Source organism: Acartia tonsa, chromosome 2 (assembly GCF_053477335.1).
Source record: "Acartia tonsa isolate MP-2025a chromosome 2, ASM5347733v1, whole genome shotgun sequence".
In the NCBI taxonomy this organism is placed as follows: domain Eukaryota; kingdom Metazoa; phylum Arthropoda; class Copepoda; order Calanoida; family Acartiidae; genus Acartia; species Acartia tonsa.
This window is the reverse complement of record NC_137261.1, coordinates 4,985,069-4,999,831: the sequence shown is the minus strand read 5'-3', so window position 1 is coordinate 4,999,831 and position 14,763 is coordinate 4,985,069. Positions and strand designations below refer to the sequence as shown.

Sequence of the window (14,763 nt, the reverse complement as noted above, 5' to 3'; positions counted from 1 at the left end):
TCCAAAAATAAAATGTTAACATTTTTGACGAAAAGAACACGTTTAACGACTTAAAATACGAATATTCTGCGCTAAGTAGCCGTACCCATTACACCACATCTTCACAAAAAAGTCCTTATTAACTAATCTAAAAACTTTATGACTTTTAATAATAAATATTAACAAAAAAGTAATGAAATATTGTTTTAGATAGATTCTTCGTATGGAAGCATGTCTTAAAACAAGGTATTGCATTCTATAAACATTCTTAACAAAATTTAGCAAAAATAATATTAAATTGAAATTTTGCTACAGAAACTGGTATAAAATAACATATTAACATTATAAGCAATAAACAATTGACATTTTTTAGTGCAAATCAAATTAGCTTTTTAAAATCAACTATTGCAGAAAATAATATAATTATTAACACACTGATTAACAAGCAAAACGAAAAATGTCCAGCTTTTGGTAATTTTAAATTACAAATAAAACATTTTTATTAGAAAACAATTTTAGAAATAAAAAACAAGGATATAATTAGACAAAGTTATCTAAATTGAATTAACAACAAGAACAATGAATATTGATGGAAAAATTGTCATTAAAAACGATGATTATATGAATAATACATTACTATAGCTGATTATCAAGTCAAAAGGAAGATTGTACAACAGCTGATTAAAATAGTATTGTACAGGTGTACGGTATAGCTGTTAACAGTTCTTTTTAAACAATATAATTGTACGACTGATCTGTAAACATTACAAATTAAAACATGTTTTTTTAGATGTTTATGGTTTTGCAGTACAGGTGTACGGTTAAGCTGTAAAGACGTAGTCTGGCGGCTGTTAGCAGTAAAGGTGTACTGTTGTAAGTACAGTGTAAAGCTAAAAAACCGTACATATGCTGCACGTAATACTTGATTACAATACAATATAAATATAAAAAAAGTGCAGTACAAACAACAGCTGACTTGAGTGCAATCCGGTTGCTAAGAATAGAAGGTGAGGACAGAGGTCTGATTACCTCTGACGAGGAGGGTGGGTGGCAGGTCTCTGGTCATGATGTCCAACCAGGACATGTACAGGGCTGGACACACGGAGCCCTTGCGCGGCATTGGCAGGGTCCTGGAAAAAATATGATCATTATACATATACCAAGTATTGTAATTAGGTACATATCAAAATAGTTTTTAAGTAATGGTATCATCGTAAAGAAATATTTCAATTTTAAATGAATTTTGATAAATTAAAAAACTTACATAACAATGAGTTGTGACTCCTTGCTGTGTTGTCTAAGTAGCTCCGCCAGACGCAGGTGCCTGTTTGTCTTCTCCTTGTTGGTAGCAAGATCATCCTCAGGTATAGTTCCTAAAACAACAGTATTTACACAGTTTTTTTTTAAAGTCTAATAGTGCACAAAGCTATTCACTGATTTTATTTTAGGGACGTCCTTTTCTTTTTATTGAAACTCGAGTTTAAGTAAAAACTTATACAGTTCACTTCAAATCTCAATAATCCGTAGATATTGATTTTTGAGTATTTCAAATGTCGTCATCCATAGACCCTTAATTAATTAAATTTCCAAAATATTTAATATACATTATCATAATGGATGTATTTCCCTTTAGCTTAGCTTGAAATCTCTTTTGATATGCTTAATTAGAGCAATTAACGAGGGAGGATGGAGTAAAACTTTCAAACCCAACTTAAAAAACAAAGAAACTTAAAAAGATTTTCATGGTAGCTACTCTATGAGTTATTCTGTCTACAGTAGTACATTATGTAACTGTAAAGATAATGTGAAACATACGCTGTCGCCTAAAACCGTCATTCCTCGCTTCATTTGAAATCGTTTAAGATCAACTGATCCCCTGCCCCCCCCCCCCCCTAAAAAAAATCTTCCTATATTTTAATTAAGAATCTCGCTATTTCACTATCTACCTTTTTATGTTAAAAGAATGTTTCAATGGTGTCACTTCCACCCAGGGACGTGTAATGTAATGAATTTAAAAAGAACTTTAAGGAGGAAAAAAAACTTTCCGTCTTCCCTGGATGTCTATGCTTCCACCCTCCCTCATGGTTTTACCAGATGTATGTGAAATATACATAAAAAAAAAACTTTGAAAAACCTACCTTCTGGAAGTGAGTCGAGTATCTGCCTGTGTTCCTGCCTGGTATCATCCGTGGCCCTCTTGGTTACGTCAGGTATAACTATCACGTCAGAGAAGTCGATACGGAACTTGGCCAGCAGAGCAGCCATACTAAACAAATTATTTTTATATTTACAGGATACTACATGGCAATAAATGTAGGTTACGTGGATATTATGACGGGGAAAAATTAGGTTGCTATTTCCCCTGTCATTTATTGGTCATGATAATCTGGTGTAAGATCTAAGTATTAATAAATCCATTCACATAACGATAAATCATTAGGTACGTAGTGATTTTCGTTCCTGGATATTCTTATTTTTGTACTAATTTTTAGTAGCAAAGCCAAAGCTACTCTATATTTGTAGCAAAGCTACTCTATAATTCGAAATGTCCGTCCGTCTGAGACAAAGTGGGGAAAACGTGATTTTCTCGGCTCCTATAAAAGATAGACAGCTGAAATTTTTAGTGTAGATTCTTATAACATATGTCCATGTGTCTGTTATTTGGGGTGCTAGATCGATTCCTAGATTTTCATGTTTTCATGATTTTCTCAACTCCTTTTTAAGATAATGGGCTGAAATTTTCAGTGATTGCTTAAATTTACATTCTACATATTTTTCTTAAGTTTTATTACGATTTTTCTATTAACTGGGGTGCTAGATCGATTCCTATATTTTTTGGTTTTCTATGGTTTTCTCGATTCATATTCAGGATTTGCGACTGAAATTATCAGGGATTGAATATGCTCATATTCTACATTTTTTATCTAGTTTTATCAAGATTTGTCTATAAATTGCGGTGCTAGATCGATTCCTAGATTTTTAAATTTTCGTGATTTTTAAGGTTGTGTGATTTTTAAGGTTTCCATAATCCCTATTTTATCAAGATTAATGTTTATTGTATGACACTGTCCTATAGTAATTTTTCCCGGTATCCATTCATAATTTTTGAGCTTCGCTACTTATGGATGTTGTCATTCTTGTTCTACTTATAGATACATGTCCTATAATCAATATCAGAGAAATGGATGATAAAGAATGTTGAACGAACAGTATCCCGCCCCCCCCCAAAAAAAAAAGATGAGCACGTCCTGGTAAAGTCTACTTACTTCCTAGTATCTCTGTCCAAATCATCCTTTCTGTTACCCAAAGTAAACACGCGCAGAGAACATTCGCTAAACATTTGCCTAAAAAAAATATTATTTCATCATAACATTTCCAATATTTTTAAGTAGCTTTTTATAGGGCAGCTTTGTACCGGTTCTGTTCAGGTTTTAGGCTGTTTTATAAAATAAAATAAAAATAATATCATAAAATAAATAAATATAGAGTCCAACAAAACAAAAAAATATTTTTCTTAAAAATTATTCATTATTCACTAATTTTGGATTTAAACACTACAGCCTTGTTTTACTTTTAAAACCAAAACGTCACGAATGTTTTACGTGTGCAACAAAAATAGCAAAACCATGATATGCAAAATATATTCAATATATCGTCATAATATTTTGGTTTCTTTATTGTCAATATTTTTAATAAATACGTCATCAAAATACATAATTTTATATAAATTATCTACAATATTTAAAAAAAAACTATCTATGCACATTTTTAGTAAAAATAGCACTGATTTTGCATATAGCATTTAACTTTTCTGCAAATAAATATGAGTCTATTAAATCTTGCATCACTGTGATTTTAAAATCATAATATTGGTCATTAAGATACTCTACCAGTACCTATACAAGTTAGGGTAAACTATTACTTTTTCTTTTTATGTTTATTACTTAAAAGAAAAAAAAGATTTTAAACTTTATTATGTTAAACGAGGATGAAAACATCCCTAAACGGGAAGATTTACAATCAGGAAGACTGACAAAACAACCATAAACAATTTATAATTATAGAGTATTTAAGTTATATGATTACTATATCAAATAAAATATTGTTTTTAAAAAGCCTAAATTAATCATGATTTATCATGCTAAGTATAAACTATAAAATCGATAGGAGAATTCCAACATATTCAAATTTTAGACAGACTTTAAAGGTTTATGATACTTTTATATTTTGTGTGACTTGTTCTATTAATAAAAAGTACCTGGTAGAAAGAATGTAGGGGAGAAGAAGGGTGAGGCCACCATCATCGTACATCCACCAAACATCAATAAAGCCCTTCTTCTTAGTACCATGCTGAAATATAAATAAGATGTTAACTTATCATCGTACATCCACCACACATCAATAAAGCCTTTCTTCTTAGTACCATGCTGAAATATAAATAAGATGTTAACTTATCATCATACATCCACCACACATCAATAAAGCCTTTCTTCTTAGTACCATGCTGAAATATAAATAAGATGTTAACTTATCATTATACATCCACCACACATCAATAAAGTTTTTTTTATTAGTACCATGCTGAAATATAAATAAGATGTTAACTTATCATCATACATCCACCACACATCAATAAAGCCCTTCTTCTTAGTACCATGCTGAAATATAAATAAGATGTTAACTTATCATCATACATCCACCACACATCAATAAAGCCCTTCTTCTTAGTACCATGCTGAAATATAAATAAGATGTTAACTTATCATCATACATCCACCACACATCAATAAAGTTTTTTTTTTCTTAGTACCATGCTGAAATATAAATAAGATGTTAACTTATCATCATACATCCACGACACATCAATAAAGCCCTTCTTCTAAGTACCATGCTGAAATATAAATAAGATGTTAACTTATCATCATACATCCACCACACATCAATAAAGCCTTTCTTTTTAGTACCATGCTGAAATATAAATAAGATGTTAACTTATCATCATACATCCACCACACATCAATATTCAATAAAGCCTTTCTTCTTAGTACCATGCTGAAATATAAATTAAGATGTTAACTTACGTTCAAATCTCTATCTATAATACAAAGTAGAATGATGTCTGTCCGTCCGTCTGAAGCTTAAGATCTCGGTAACCACTGAACCGATTGGATTCTACTCTTCAGGGTATATACCTACTGGTCCTGTGGTGGTTTTAGGCTATTTTCTTGGGGGTTGGGACACCCCTTTCCCCCTAAAAAATAAAAAAGTCCCCCCCACCCTATTTTTTTCCAGAAGATTTCCTTGGTCCTTTTTTTTTGCAGATTTCCTTGGTCCTTTTTTTTGCAGAAGATTTCCTTGGTTCTTTTCGAATTCCACCTTAATTATTTTTTTATCACCTCTTGGGGCAAAGCCCCTAGATGCTAGGGGCGAAGCCGCTAATAATAATATAGTTTACAAGGCAAATTATCTTTTTGACATGAAAAAAGAATACTTTTCTTATGTGTACAGACATAGAACCCCCAAGCAAACGTCTAGATATTTTTTCTGATACTTGATGCAGGAAAACATTTAAAACCTGATGAGCAAAAACGAAAAATTTCTTATAAACAAACATACATCTTACTGCTTTGACAGGTTACAGGACAATTTTTTTAAAGGGAATAAAAATTGAGCGGACCTAGTGACATGTAAGCATACCTGGAACTGAGTGATATTATCCATAATCTTTTTATCCAATGGATTGCCATCCTTGCCATCATAGGTTGCCCGGCTCACAGTTCTGGTACGCAGTCTCCTCTTCGGCATGGTCAAAGCCTAATATAATTTCATAGAATCACATACTTTTTTCTCAATTATTGGCATTTCTAGATTAGACATACTTGGGACAGGGAGTTACGTTTCAAAATCAAAATATATATTCATGTGAAAAGTGTAGTGGATTGGATAGAACTGTTTAGGATCAACAAGAAAACAAAAATAGTTTAAAGGAATAATTAAAAGGTAGGTTTAAAAGTGCTCCAATGTTTTTTATAAAACTATCTTATCCCTGTAAAGTTCTAAATGAAACTATGTAATTTTTGTGTATATATAAATAGTTTGATCTAAAAATGTAAATATGTCCCTTAAACAAAACAACGTGTTGAAGGTTAGGCTATCTTTTTAGAAATATTTTTTTTTGTTCAGATCGATATTCGGCGTTATCCTCTTAGAAAATTTTTTTACAATTTTTTTCAATTGTCCGTACGTCCATTTTAAACATGTTGATTTTTCTAATTTTTTAACAGCAAATTTTTATGTGATCTAATTATCCGTTTGATCTGATTTTTGGTATATTGATTCCTGGGACAACAAAAAACAATATTTTAAGCGAAGCAACTCTATAATCAAATCCTTAAAATGTAAGTATGTCCATAAACTCAATAAACATTATCCTGTATCAAGAAGTTTTTCAACAAATTTACTTACAATTTTGCTTCGACTCTTATACTTTTATATTCTGATAATTCAGTTTAGACATTATACAAGTGTTAATGTCCGTTTGTCCTACCGTTTCAGTGCTTCGCTTTTATGGATGTTGTCATCCTTGTTCTTTAAGAAAGCCTAACCTGCTTTTAATATTAGTGAATATGGCACAATTTTTTTTTGCTGAATCAAAAGTCGTCTTTGAGTTTAATAAAGAATTTAAAATCAAGGGGGGGGGGGGGGGGTGCTAAATTTCAGATTTTAGTGAATTTAGAAACATCCTAGACAGCTTAAAATTCATATGTAGTTTCCTGTAAACAGGTTTTAGGAAGCTAGATTAAAATAAAAATATTCAAAATACTATTTTTGATTGTTAAAATACAGCAATTTAAAATGACTATTCTGATTTCAATAAAGAATACCTAATTACTTTGCTAAGTAAAATTTTTTTATTAATTGTTTTGTATTGATTTCAACTGAAATTCATATTAGATGTTTAAGAAAGCTGTATCATGAGTTTTAGCATTCTAGGATGTCTCAAAATAAACTTAACACTTGGTTTTACGGAATAGTGTCATGAACCGTGCCCTTTTCATAGAAGAGTTTTGTTTAAAATCAATAATTAATCTATTTACACTAACAAGAACGAAATAATGTTCAGCAGAAAAATTTTGTGATGAGCATATAATATAAAAGAAAATTTCTGACCTTTATGACAATCCAAAGTAGCTGCAATAATTGACTGAAGTTTAGATTATTTAGGTTGCAATTTTCTTTTTTGTTTTGTTTTGTTTTTAATGGTTGGTGATATTTAATTCATATAGAAGCTTAGCTTTCCTAAAAAACTCCACCCCAATCCCCCTAAAACTGAAAACATTTCAACAGGGGATTTTAAATATTGGTTCCTCCAGCTTTTTACTTACTTAATTTGAAGGACTAATTGGACTAATATAAAGCTTTCTTCTTATAAAGACTAGTACACCAAGCTTTTTTTAAAAATTAAGGACCCACCTTTTTGGCTTGGTTAATTGTAAATTTGTTAATTTTTTAAGGGCCTAACTTTTAAGTCAAGCTGATTTTATGATGCAACTTGATAATAACAAAGCTTCAACTAAGCAGTTAAAAATACTTGGATAAAAGTTGTATACCTCCAACTTGGCAAAAGAGCTTGAATTCTTTCTGATCTCTCCGCCCTCCTTGGCATCAGCCTCAGCCTCGCCGTTCTTGCTACTCTCTTCAGAATCCTGATACAATATGGAAATACAATTAATTTTGATCAACTAAAAATAAATGTCCGTGGCCAAATCTACCCTTTTTAAAAATGTACAATAGACTAGGTATATAAGATGGAATGAATTATAATGTTACAGGTAGATTTGAAATCTGCATCAAATTTTAATGATTTTGTATAAAATTCTTTTTTTTGTATAATTCTTTATTTAATAGCGCAAAAGCAGTTTGAGGTAATCAACTCTGACATCTGTGATTGGAGAGCTTAATTGTCGTGCATCATTCAATCAATTAGAGCGCAGGTAGTTTTCAATCCACCAATCTCGGATGTCAAAATTAATTAACCTAAAATGTATTTGCGCTTTTAATTAAAGTGTTATACAAAAAACTAACTTTATACAAAATCCTTAGGTAAAATTTGATGCAGATTTCAAATCTACCTCTAACATTAAAATTCTTTCCATCTTATATATTCTAATGTACAATTGTCGGTGTAGAGGTTATTATTTATGGGATCTTACAGGACAGACAAACAATCAGCCTTATGCATAACATATTTATATAAAACACAGGATTTCACAGGATTCCTTCTCGTTAAACCCTTCTTTCTAGTTCCCTACCTTAGTGATGTCAGCATCGCCTTTGCCCTCCAGGAGGTCAACACTCTCCCTCCTTCTCTCAAGTTCATCCTCCAGATCAGCTCCGACAGTCTCCTCGGAGGTCACGTGCTCAGAGAAGTCAAGACCACCACGAACCCTGCAATTGAGTTTGTATTAATAAATAATAATATTTAAAGTTTTTTTTTTGTAATACCATAAAATAGCTTTATCAGTTTAGTGGTAATCAATATATTAACAGAGCTGGATCTTTAAATCATTTTAGAGGTGAGCCAGATCGTGGTGAGCCAACTTTACACCAATAAGAGCACAGCATTTTATGAAATACCGCGCTGTAATTGGCTGAAATTCGGCTCACCCCGATCTGGCTCACCACTAAAATGATTTAAAGATCCAGCTCAGGTAAAAAACGTACTACCTCTTTAAATGATTTTCTTTTTAAGCTATAGGTATTTTCTTATGAAAAGAATCTATTCTATATAAATATTAAACTTTGTACATTATGGGGGGCAAATGATTTAAATAGCTTAACTTCGCTTGAAGCTATACTTCTCTTATATTCTAATCCATGGAATCTAAATTTATTGAAGGATATATAAAGATGAACTAACCTCAAGATGCCAATTCCCAGATTATGGTCGAAAGCAGCGTGGATGACATTGAAATATTCCTTAAATTTAGAAAATTATGTTAGTTTTTTTATCTATTTTTTAAGAATCCAATGGAAATGTACATAGTTATGTTATATAAAAATTAAAAAGAAATAAAAATATATGTAGAACCCATTCTAACTTAGCAAAATGCCAAAAAAATGATAAATGATATAATTTTGGTAGTTATAGGTTGCGTGATTTTATTTTCAAAACTCATCATCTTATATTTAACTGAAATATTGATGAAGAGTAGATCGATAGATCAATTTTTAAACCCATTCTTTATTAATTTAATATCCTTCACGTTAATTGTTCAGTTTGAACTATTTTGTTTAAATTTCTCACCTGCAATTCAGAAAGATTTGTTATCCAGTCAGACTAAAAAACATATTTTCTAAGCTTTATTTCAAATTTATCAAAGTTTCAATATTATAAAATAAACACTAGATTCTATTGCACAAGCAAAAAAGTAAAGAAACCAATTGAAAATAAATTTCCGATATAGTTCTCATACTTATTAAAAATTCGGACTGTATTAATATTTTTTTTTATAATATTTTAACAAAATTTTAAGTAAACGTTACCCTCTTTCAAAAAAATTATAATCTAAAGTTAGAAAACATTCCTTGAAGCCCATAAGGATGCAGTTAGGTGACAATTTGCCCAGACCAGCCAGTGTCAAGGAAGACTTAGCTCCTTCCTCCCAACTTCCTAGAAAGTAAATCAAACAAATAAATAACAATTCTAATAAGAATTTAAATATTTTAATAGCAAAAAATCTTTAGAAAATTATAAACAATTTAAAAAAAATCCTTCATTCAACTTTTAATCAATATTCTATTCCTTCAAAATTAGCTTTATTATCGAATACAGGTGGGAATGGATCACACTATAATGGAGTAATGGTCTCTCCCCTTTCCTCTAAGAGTTGGGTACCCCAAAATTTAATATTTGGTACAACAAACAATATCATTATTGCCAATAAAATGAATACCTATAGGATATACAATAAATGTATTTTTTGACAGGGGAAAATTTGTCGTAAATTTGGCATGCTAATGTGGACCTCATTTATTGGTCAGTTCGTTCATCCATAAGGAAGATGAATAGGGTGAGAGCATCATTTTAACAGAGTACATGAAAATCTAGTGCAACATCCATGTAATAATATATCGATAACTATTACTGATCCATATGTTTTTTAGTTTTTTTTTGGCGGGGGTTTAGCCTTCAAACTGTCTAGAATTGTATAAAACTTCAGAATATACAAACCTGACTCAACAACCGTATAGAATCCTTTGATTTTATGATCATTCAGCCATTTCTGTGTAGATTCCTTCAGCACGGTCAGATTCTTAGATCCAGGATCCTAAGCAAATATTAGACCTTAAAATATATATCAACTAATAGAAACAGCAATCTCGATTAAGACCATTTTCCCGAAATTAATAAAAACCTGCAAAACTATGTTCATGGCATTGAGGGAGGAGACATTAGACGGTAAAGTACCCAAAGTTTTATAACCACCTTGTTTTATTAATTAAATTAAAAACTTTGGTTACTGATTACATAGTTATTCTTAAGGGAAAGATTATAGTGGAAATGGTAGTGTGCTTTTCCTCAGAGTATACCAAGCACTAACCTCCTCTATGTCTAAACCCTGCAGGAGAGGCGGGGGGGATATCTGCAGTGACCTAACCCTATGGGGCGACCCAGTACCCACAATAACCACCATGATCTAAAGTATAAAACGATCTACCAAACAAAAAGTGCCCAAAACCCCCTTTTATTTTCAAATAAATTCATAATAATTCAGTAGGTGTACTTTAAGGGAAATTTGGCTTTTGGTTGTTTCGCGTATTTAGAAAAGCTTCGCATCTAAAATACGCTTCAATGAATAAAAATGGAAAAAACTAAAATATGATTTTATGGCCTTTTTTATCAGTAAACTAGAACTTTTGTTACACATACAATAAAATAAATATTTTTTTAACGCGAAGCTTTTCTTTCATTTGGATATGTCCGTTTGTAACGGTTAGCTCTGATAGTTAATTTACAAAAATTGTATAATCAATTTGAAACTTATAGTGTTGATTTCTGTATTAATTGGATACAAAGTAGAAAGCGCATCAGCTCTATGAATATTAATACGTAACATAGTTTTAAGCGAAGAGTCTCTATAATAATGTTTAAGTATGTCCATTTGAGGCAATAGTTTTGAAGCAAACTTGTTGAAATAATTAATCTAGTTCAGTTAATTGTTAGTTAGTCCGACTTTTGTAAAAGTTGAGCTTTGCTTTTCTGCATTTAATCATCCTTGTTTGTATACAATAAAAAACTGCTAATAATAAAGTAAATAGCATTAATATTCGGCTTCCTTTTCTTTTATTAATCCTTTTTTATTGCCTTGCAATTTGGATTCAACCTTAACCTAAAAAAACCTTGATAATAAAATTTTTAGAAGCTACTTAAAATGTATTAGCATAAAAGTGTCAAATAAAGAAAAAATATTCATATTTGTAAACGTGTCAGAAAAATAAAGTAATTAACAACAAAATATGTCTTTTTTCAAAATAATTTTAATTTCATATTAAGAAATCTTAAGCATTTTTTGAGACAAAGAAATTTATGTTTGTACTTTAAATTTTTAAAGTACAATAATATTAATTATAAATAGTACATTATTTGAAAGAAAGCACAATTAAAAGAACAAAAAAAATAATGCATCTTACTGTATAATGATTTAAAGTTACTCGATATTTTTTGTTTATTATAAGAAATATGATTAGTTGAACGAGCGTGAAAAAACAAAACTTTAAGAGGAGCTTCAATCAGAAATAAAAAAAATATAATAAATTTAAGAGCAAAACTAGGACAGTAAACTAATCACATAATTAACAGGGAAGACAACATCCATAAGTAGCGAAGCTCAAAATGAAATTGAGAAACAGCTAGGCAGATGGAAGTAAGAAAAGATGCTCATTGACTCTGGAATAAGATGCACGCGGACATTTTAAGTTGCTGAGAAAAAAATTAGCATTCTAGAAACAGCTAAGACGAATAATTCCTAGCAACAAATTATGCAAAAAAAAACAGACAGACGGACCAAATGACTTATTAAATATTTGCTTATTTTACTGAAGAATCATCACAAAAATATCAGTCGTCTATCCATAATCGAATTATTGAGTAGCTTCGCATCTTGAGAAGCATGTGTGTCCTTATTTTAAAAAAATTAAACTAATTGATTGAACTATTTTTTCTACATTATTAACACTTATTTTATTTTAATTAAAACAATTTTAATAAAGATTATTTTTTAAAAATAAGGATGAACAAGAGCATGCTTTAAAATAATATTTTAAGCAAATCAAATGGTTTTATTTCATATTTTAGAACCGATACACCGGAAGTAACAATCTATCATATAAACGTGCCTTGTACCTATATCCAATACTTAAATCCAGTGTTTCGGAGCCGGAGCCGGGAGCCGTCATATTTTGCATAGAGCCGGAGCTAGAGCCGTATTTTCGTTAAAAAACGGCTCCGGACTAGATAAATATAAAGATTTTTTATTATAAATCATAATTTGGTAACTCTGTTTTTTCATGTGCAAATGCCCCTTTTAAGTTTTTCAAGTCCATTTTATCAAAAATTGAACTTTTAAAACCTTCAAAAGTCAAAAATAGACTTGGGAGAAAAAAAAATTCTTGATTTTAGGTCGGAGCTGGAGCCGTATCATCACATACGGCTCCGCGGAGCCGGAGCCGCACCAAAATCAAACGGCTCCGAAACACTGCTTAAATCTAAACAGAACATATTTTTCTGTATGGACATTTATTCAATACCTTTTCATACAAAGGCAGTGACAAATATTATGAAACGTTTATCATGTTATTTTTAATTTGAGATTTTTCATTATTAGAGTATTGAGAAGAAAGGAAAGTGTTTAACTGAAAGTAAAATAAATAAAATGGATAAAAATCACTTGATGCATGTCTCTTTTAATCAGTGGCGTGCGAACCGAAGGGGGCATTTGGGGCAATCGCCCCCCCCTAGCGACCAAAACGCCCCCCCCTGCCCCCCCCTAGCCACCGCCCCCCCTGCCCCCCCCCTAAATGTTGAAAAATGCCCCATTTTGCCCCCCCCTGGTCATTAAAAATGCCCCTTTTTGCCCCCTACCCTACAAAAAGCAAAACTATCCCAGTTTCAAAAAAAAAGATCAAGAAATACTCCAAAAAAAAATTTTTGGCGCTTCGCGCCAAACAGACAGTTACTATTCATTTAACCTTACCAAATTTTTTAATTAGTGTAATAATTAGGTTATAATCTTTTTTCACTGAACATAACAAACCAGGTAATAGGAAGTATTTTATTTTGTATAATATAAACTTTTTACCAAAGAAATTTTGTACATCCCCAATGATGATACACAAAATCACAAACCCTTATTTAGATTACAATTAGTGGATGAAATGTATGGAAACTCGACTTAATTAACCAACCAATCAAAATTCCATTAAAGTCCCCAAAGTTGTTGAGCCAACGAATAAGAAAATTTTAAATGAAATATTGGGGACTAGTGTAATAAATAGCCCAAAAACCCCTCCCTCCCTGCATATTTGAAGAAAAAAATTTGCGCTTCGCGCCCTTCCAATAGGGTTTCTGCTTTTTATCACATTGCATTGTATATTGTGTTTTTATTTCTTTAAAAACATGTGTAAACAACAAATATTAAATCAAAAAGTTATTTTATATAAAAAAGAAACAGCATTGATATTTATCTAAGCCTTTTTCTCAACACTGTATGTCTGTCTAAATGAATAACTATATATGATGTCATTTTATTTTCAGGATAAGTTTATTATTTTTTTGTGTACATACCCTTACAAAAAGACATGTTTTTTTATGGCAATTTTCATTAAAAACCATTAAAACTAACTACACTCTATATTCCTAACCTGATCAAATACGCCACTCTTGTTGTCTTTAATTGATTTTAGTTCAAAGGGGGAGTAAATATTTTAGGTGCGCTTCACGCACCGCCCTTATAAATACTTGGAAACACCACTTAATCAAAAATTAACAGAGTTTTAAAGTGCCATTTAAAGAGGGTAGGATATGTTGATATAACTTTTTAGCTTCTCTATAATTCACTATGGCTGTCAGTACGTAATGCTAAGGGGGAAATGTGATTTTTTCAACTGCAATTAAAGATAGAAGGCTAAAACTTAATGTTAACATTCCCATCATTATGGAGTATAATTAACTATTAAAAATTCATGGAGGTTGGACTGCTTTTCAGGACGTTTTTGGCTATTTTTGTACCTTTTAAATTTCAGGTATAGTCCCTTTTGTGACATTGCCTCTTATGGTGCATTTCATCGTATTTTCACAGTAGCTTTTTACCTATGTATAGCTCCTGCGGGGCCAATTTCCTAACCCTGCAGGGAAATCACCTGACCTAACTTAACCTAGAATAACCTTTTAAAAGCTACTATGAAAATACGACGAAATGCCCCTTAAGAGGCATTGCCACAAAAGACACTATACCCTATATTTCTAAGAGATTTTTATATCTGTAGATGAAAGGACAAGTAATTTTTTTGTGGATTATAATATTTAAAAAAATAAAATTTCTCGCTGATTCAAGCATCCAGTATGTAATTTACTTTGACTGTCATCACACAACATACAGGAAAAAGGATTTGTGACTTTTTCTACCTAAAATATATATTTATTTCAACAGATGCTCTTTAAATTTACTTGTCTGTATTCTTATTCATGATATTTTGTGCTTTGCTAATGATGTTGTCATCCTT

General features: G+C 31.0%; 1 protein-coding gene across 8 annotated transcripts in view; it reads right to left on the bottom strand.

Moving 5' to 3' along the window:
• Positions 1 to 14,763, bottom strand: part of LOC145334557 (bumetanide-sensitive sodium-(potassium)-chloride cotransporter-like) — a 93,790-nt gene that overhangs the window by 8,498 nt on the left and 70,529 nt on the right. For 3 of the 8 annotated variants that reach the window (XM_080180069.1, XM_080180036.1, XM_080180079.1), the window contains exons 28-39: positions 10,214 to 10,310; positions 9,569 to 9,652; positions 9,287 to 9,321; positions 8,900 to 8,958; positions 8,292 to 8,427; positions 7,590 to 7,685; positions 5,677 to 5,793; positions 4,238 to 4,329; positions 3,246 to 3,323; positions 2,118 to 2,245; positions 1,244 to 1,352; positions 22 to 1,109 (exon numbers count right to left, since the gene is read on the bottom strand). In XM_080180069.1, the coding sequence (XP_080036195.1) occupies positions 974 to 1,109; positions 1,244 to 1,352; positions 2,118 to 2,245; positions 3,246 to 3,323; positions 4,238 to 4,329; positions 5,677 to 5,793; positions 7,590 to 7,685; positions 8,292 to 8,427; positions 8,900 to 8,958; positions 9,287 to 9,321; positions 9,569 to 9,652; positions 10,214 to 10,310 (1,167 nt within the window). In that variant the 3' untranslated portion in view covers positions 22 to 973. Of the gene's footprint in view, positions 1 to 21; positions 1,110 to 1,243; positions 1,353 to 2,117; positions 2,246 to 3,245; positions 3,324 to 4,237; positions 4,330 to 4,438; positions 4,484 to 4,564; positions 4,715 to 4,902; positions 4,948 to 5,676; positions 5,794 to 7,589; positions 7,686 to 8,291; positions 8,428 to 8,899; positions 8,959 to 9,286; positions 9,322 to 9,568; positions 9,653 to 10,213; positions 10,311 to 14,763 lie in introns of those variants that run through there. The other 5 variants (XM_080180054.1, XM_080180062.1, XR_013884857.1 and 2 more) reach the window with 5 other exon arrangements.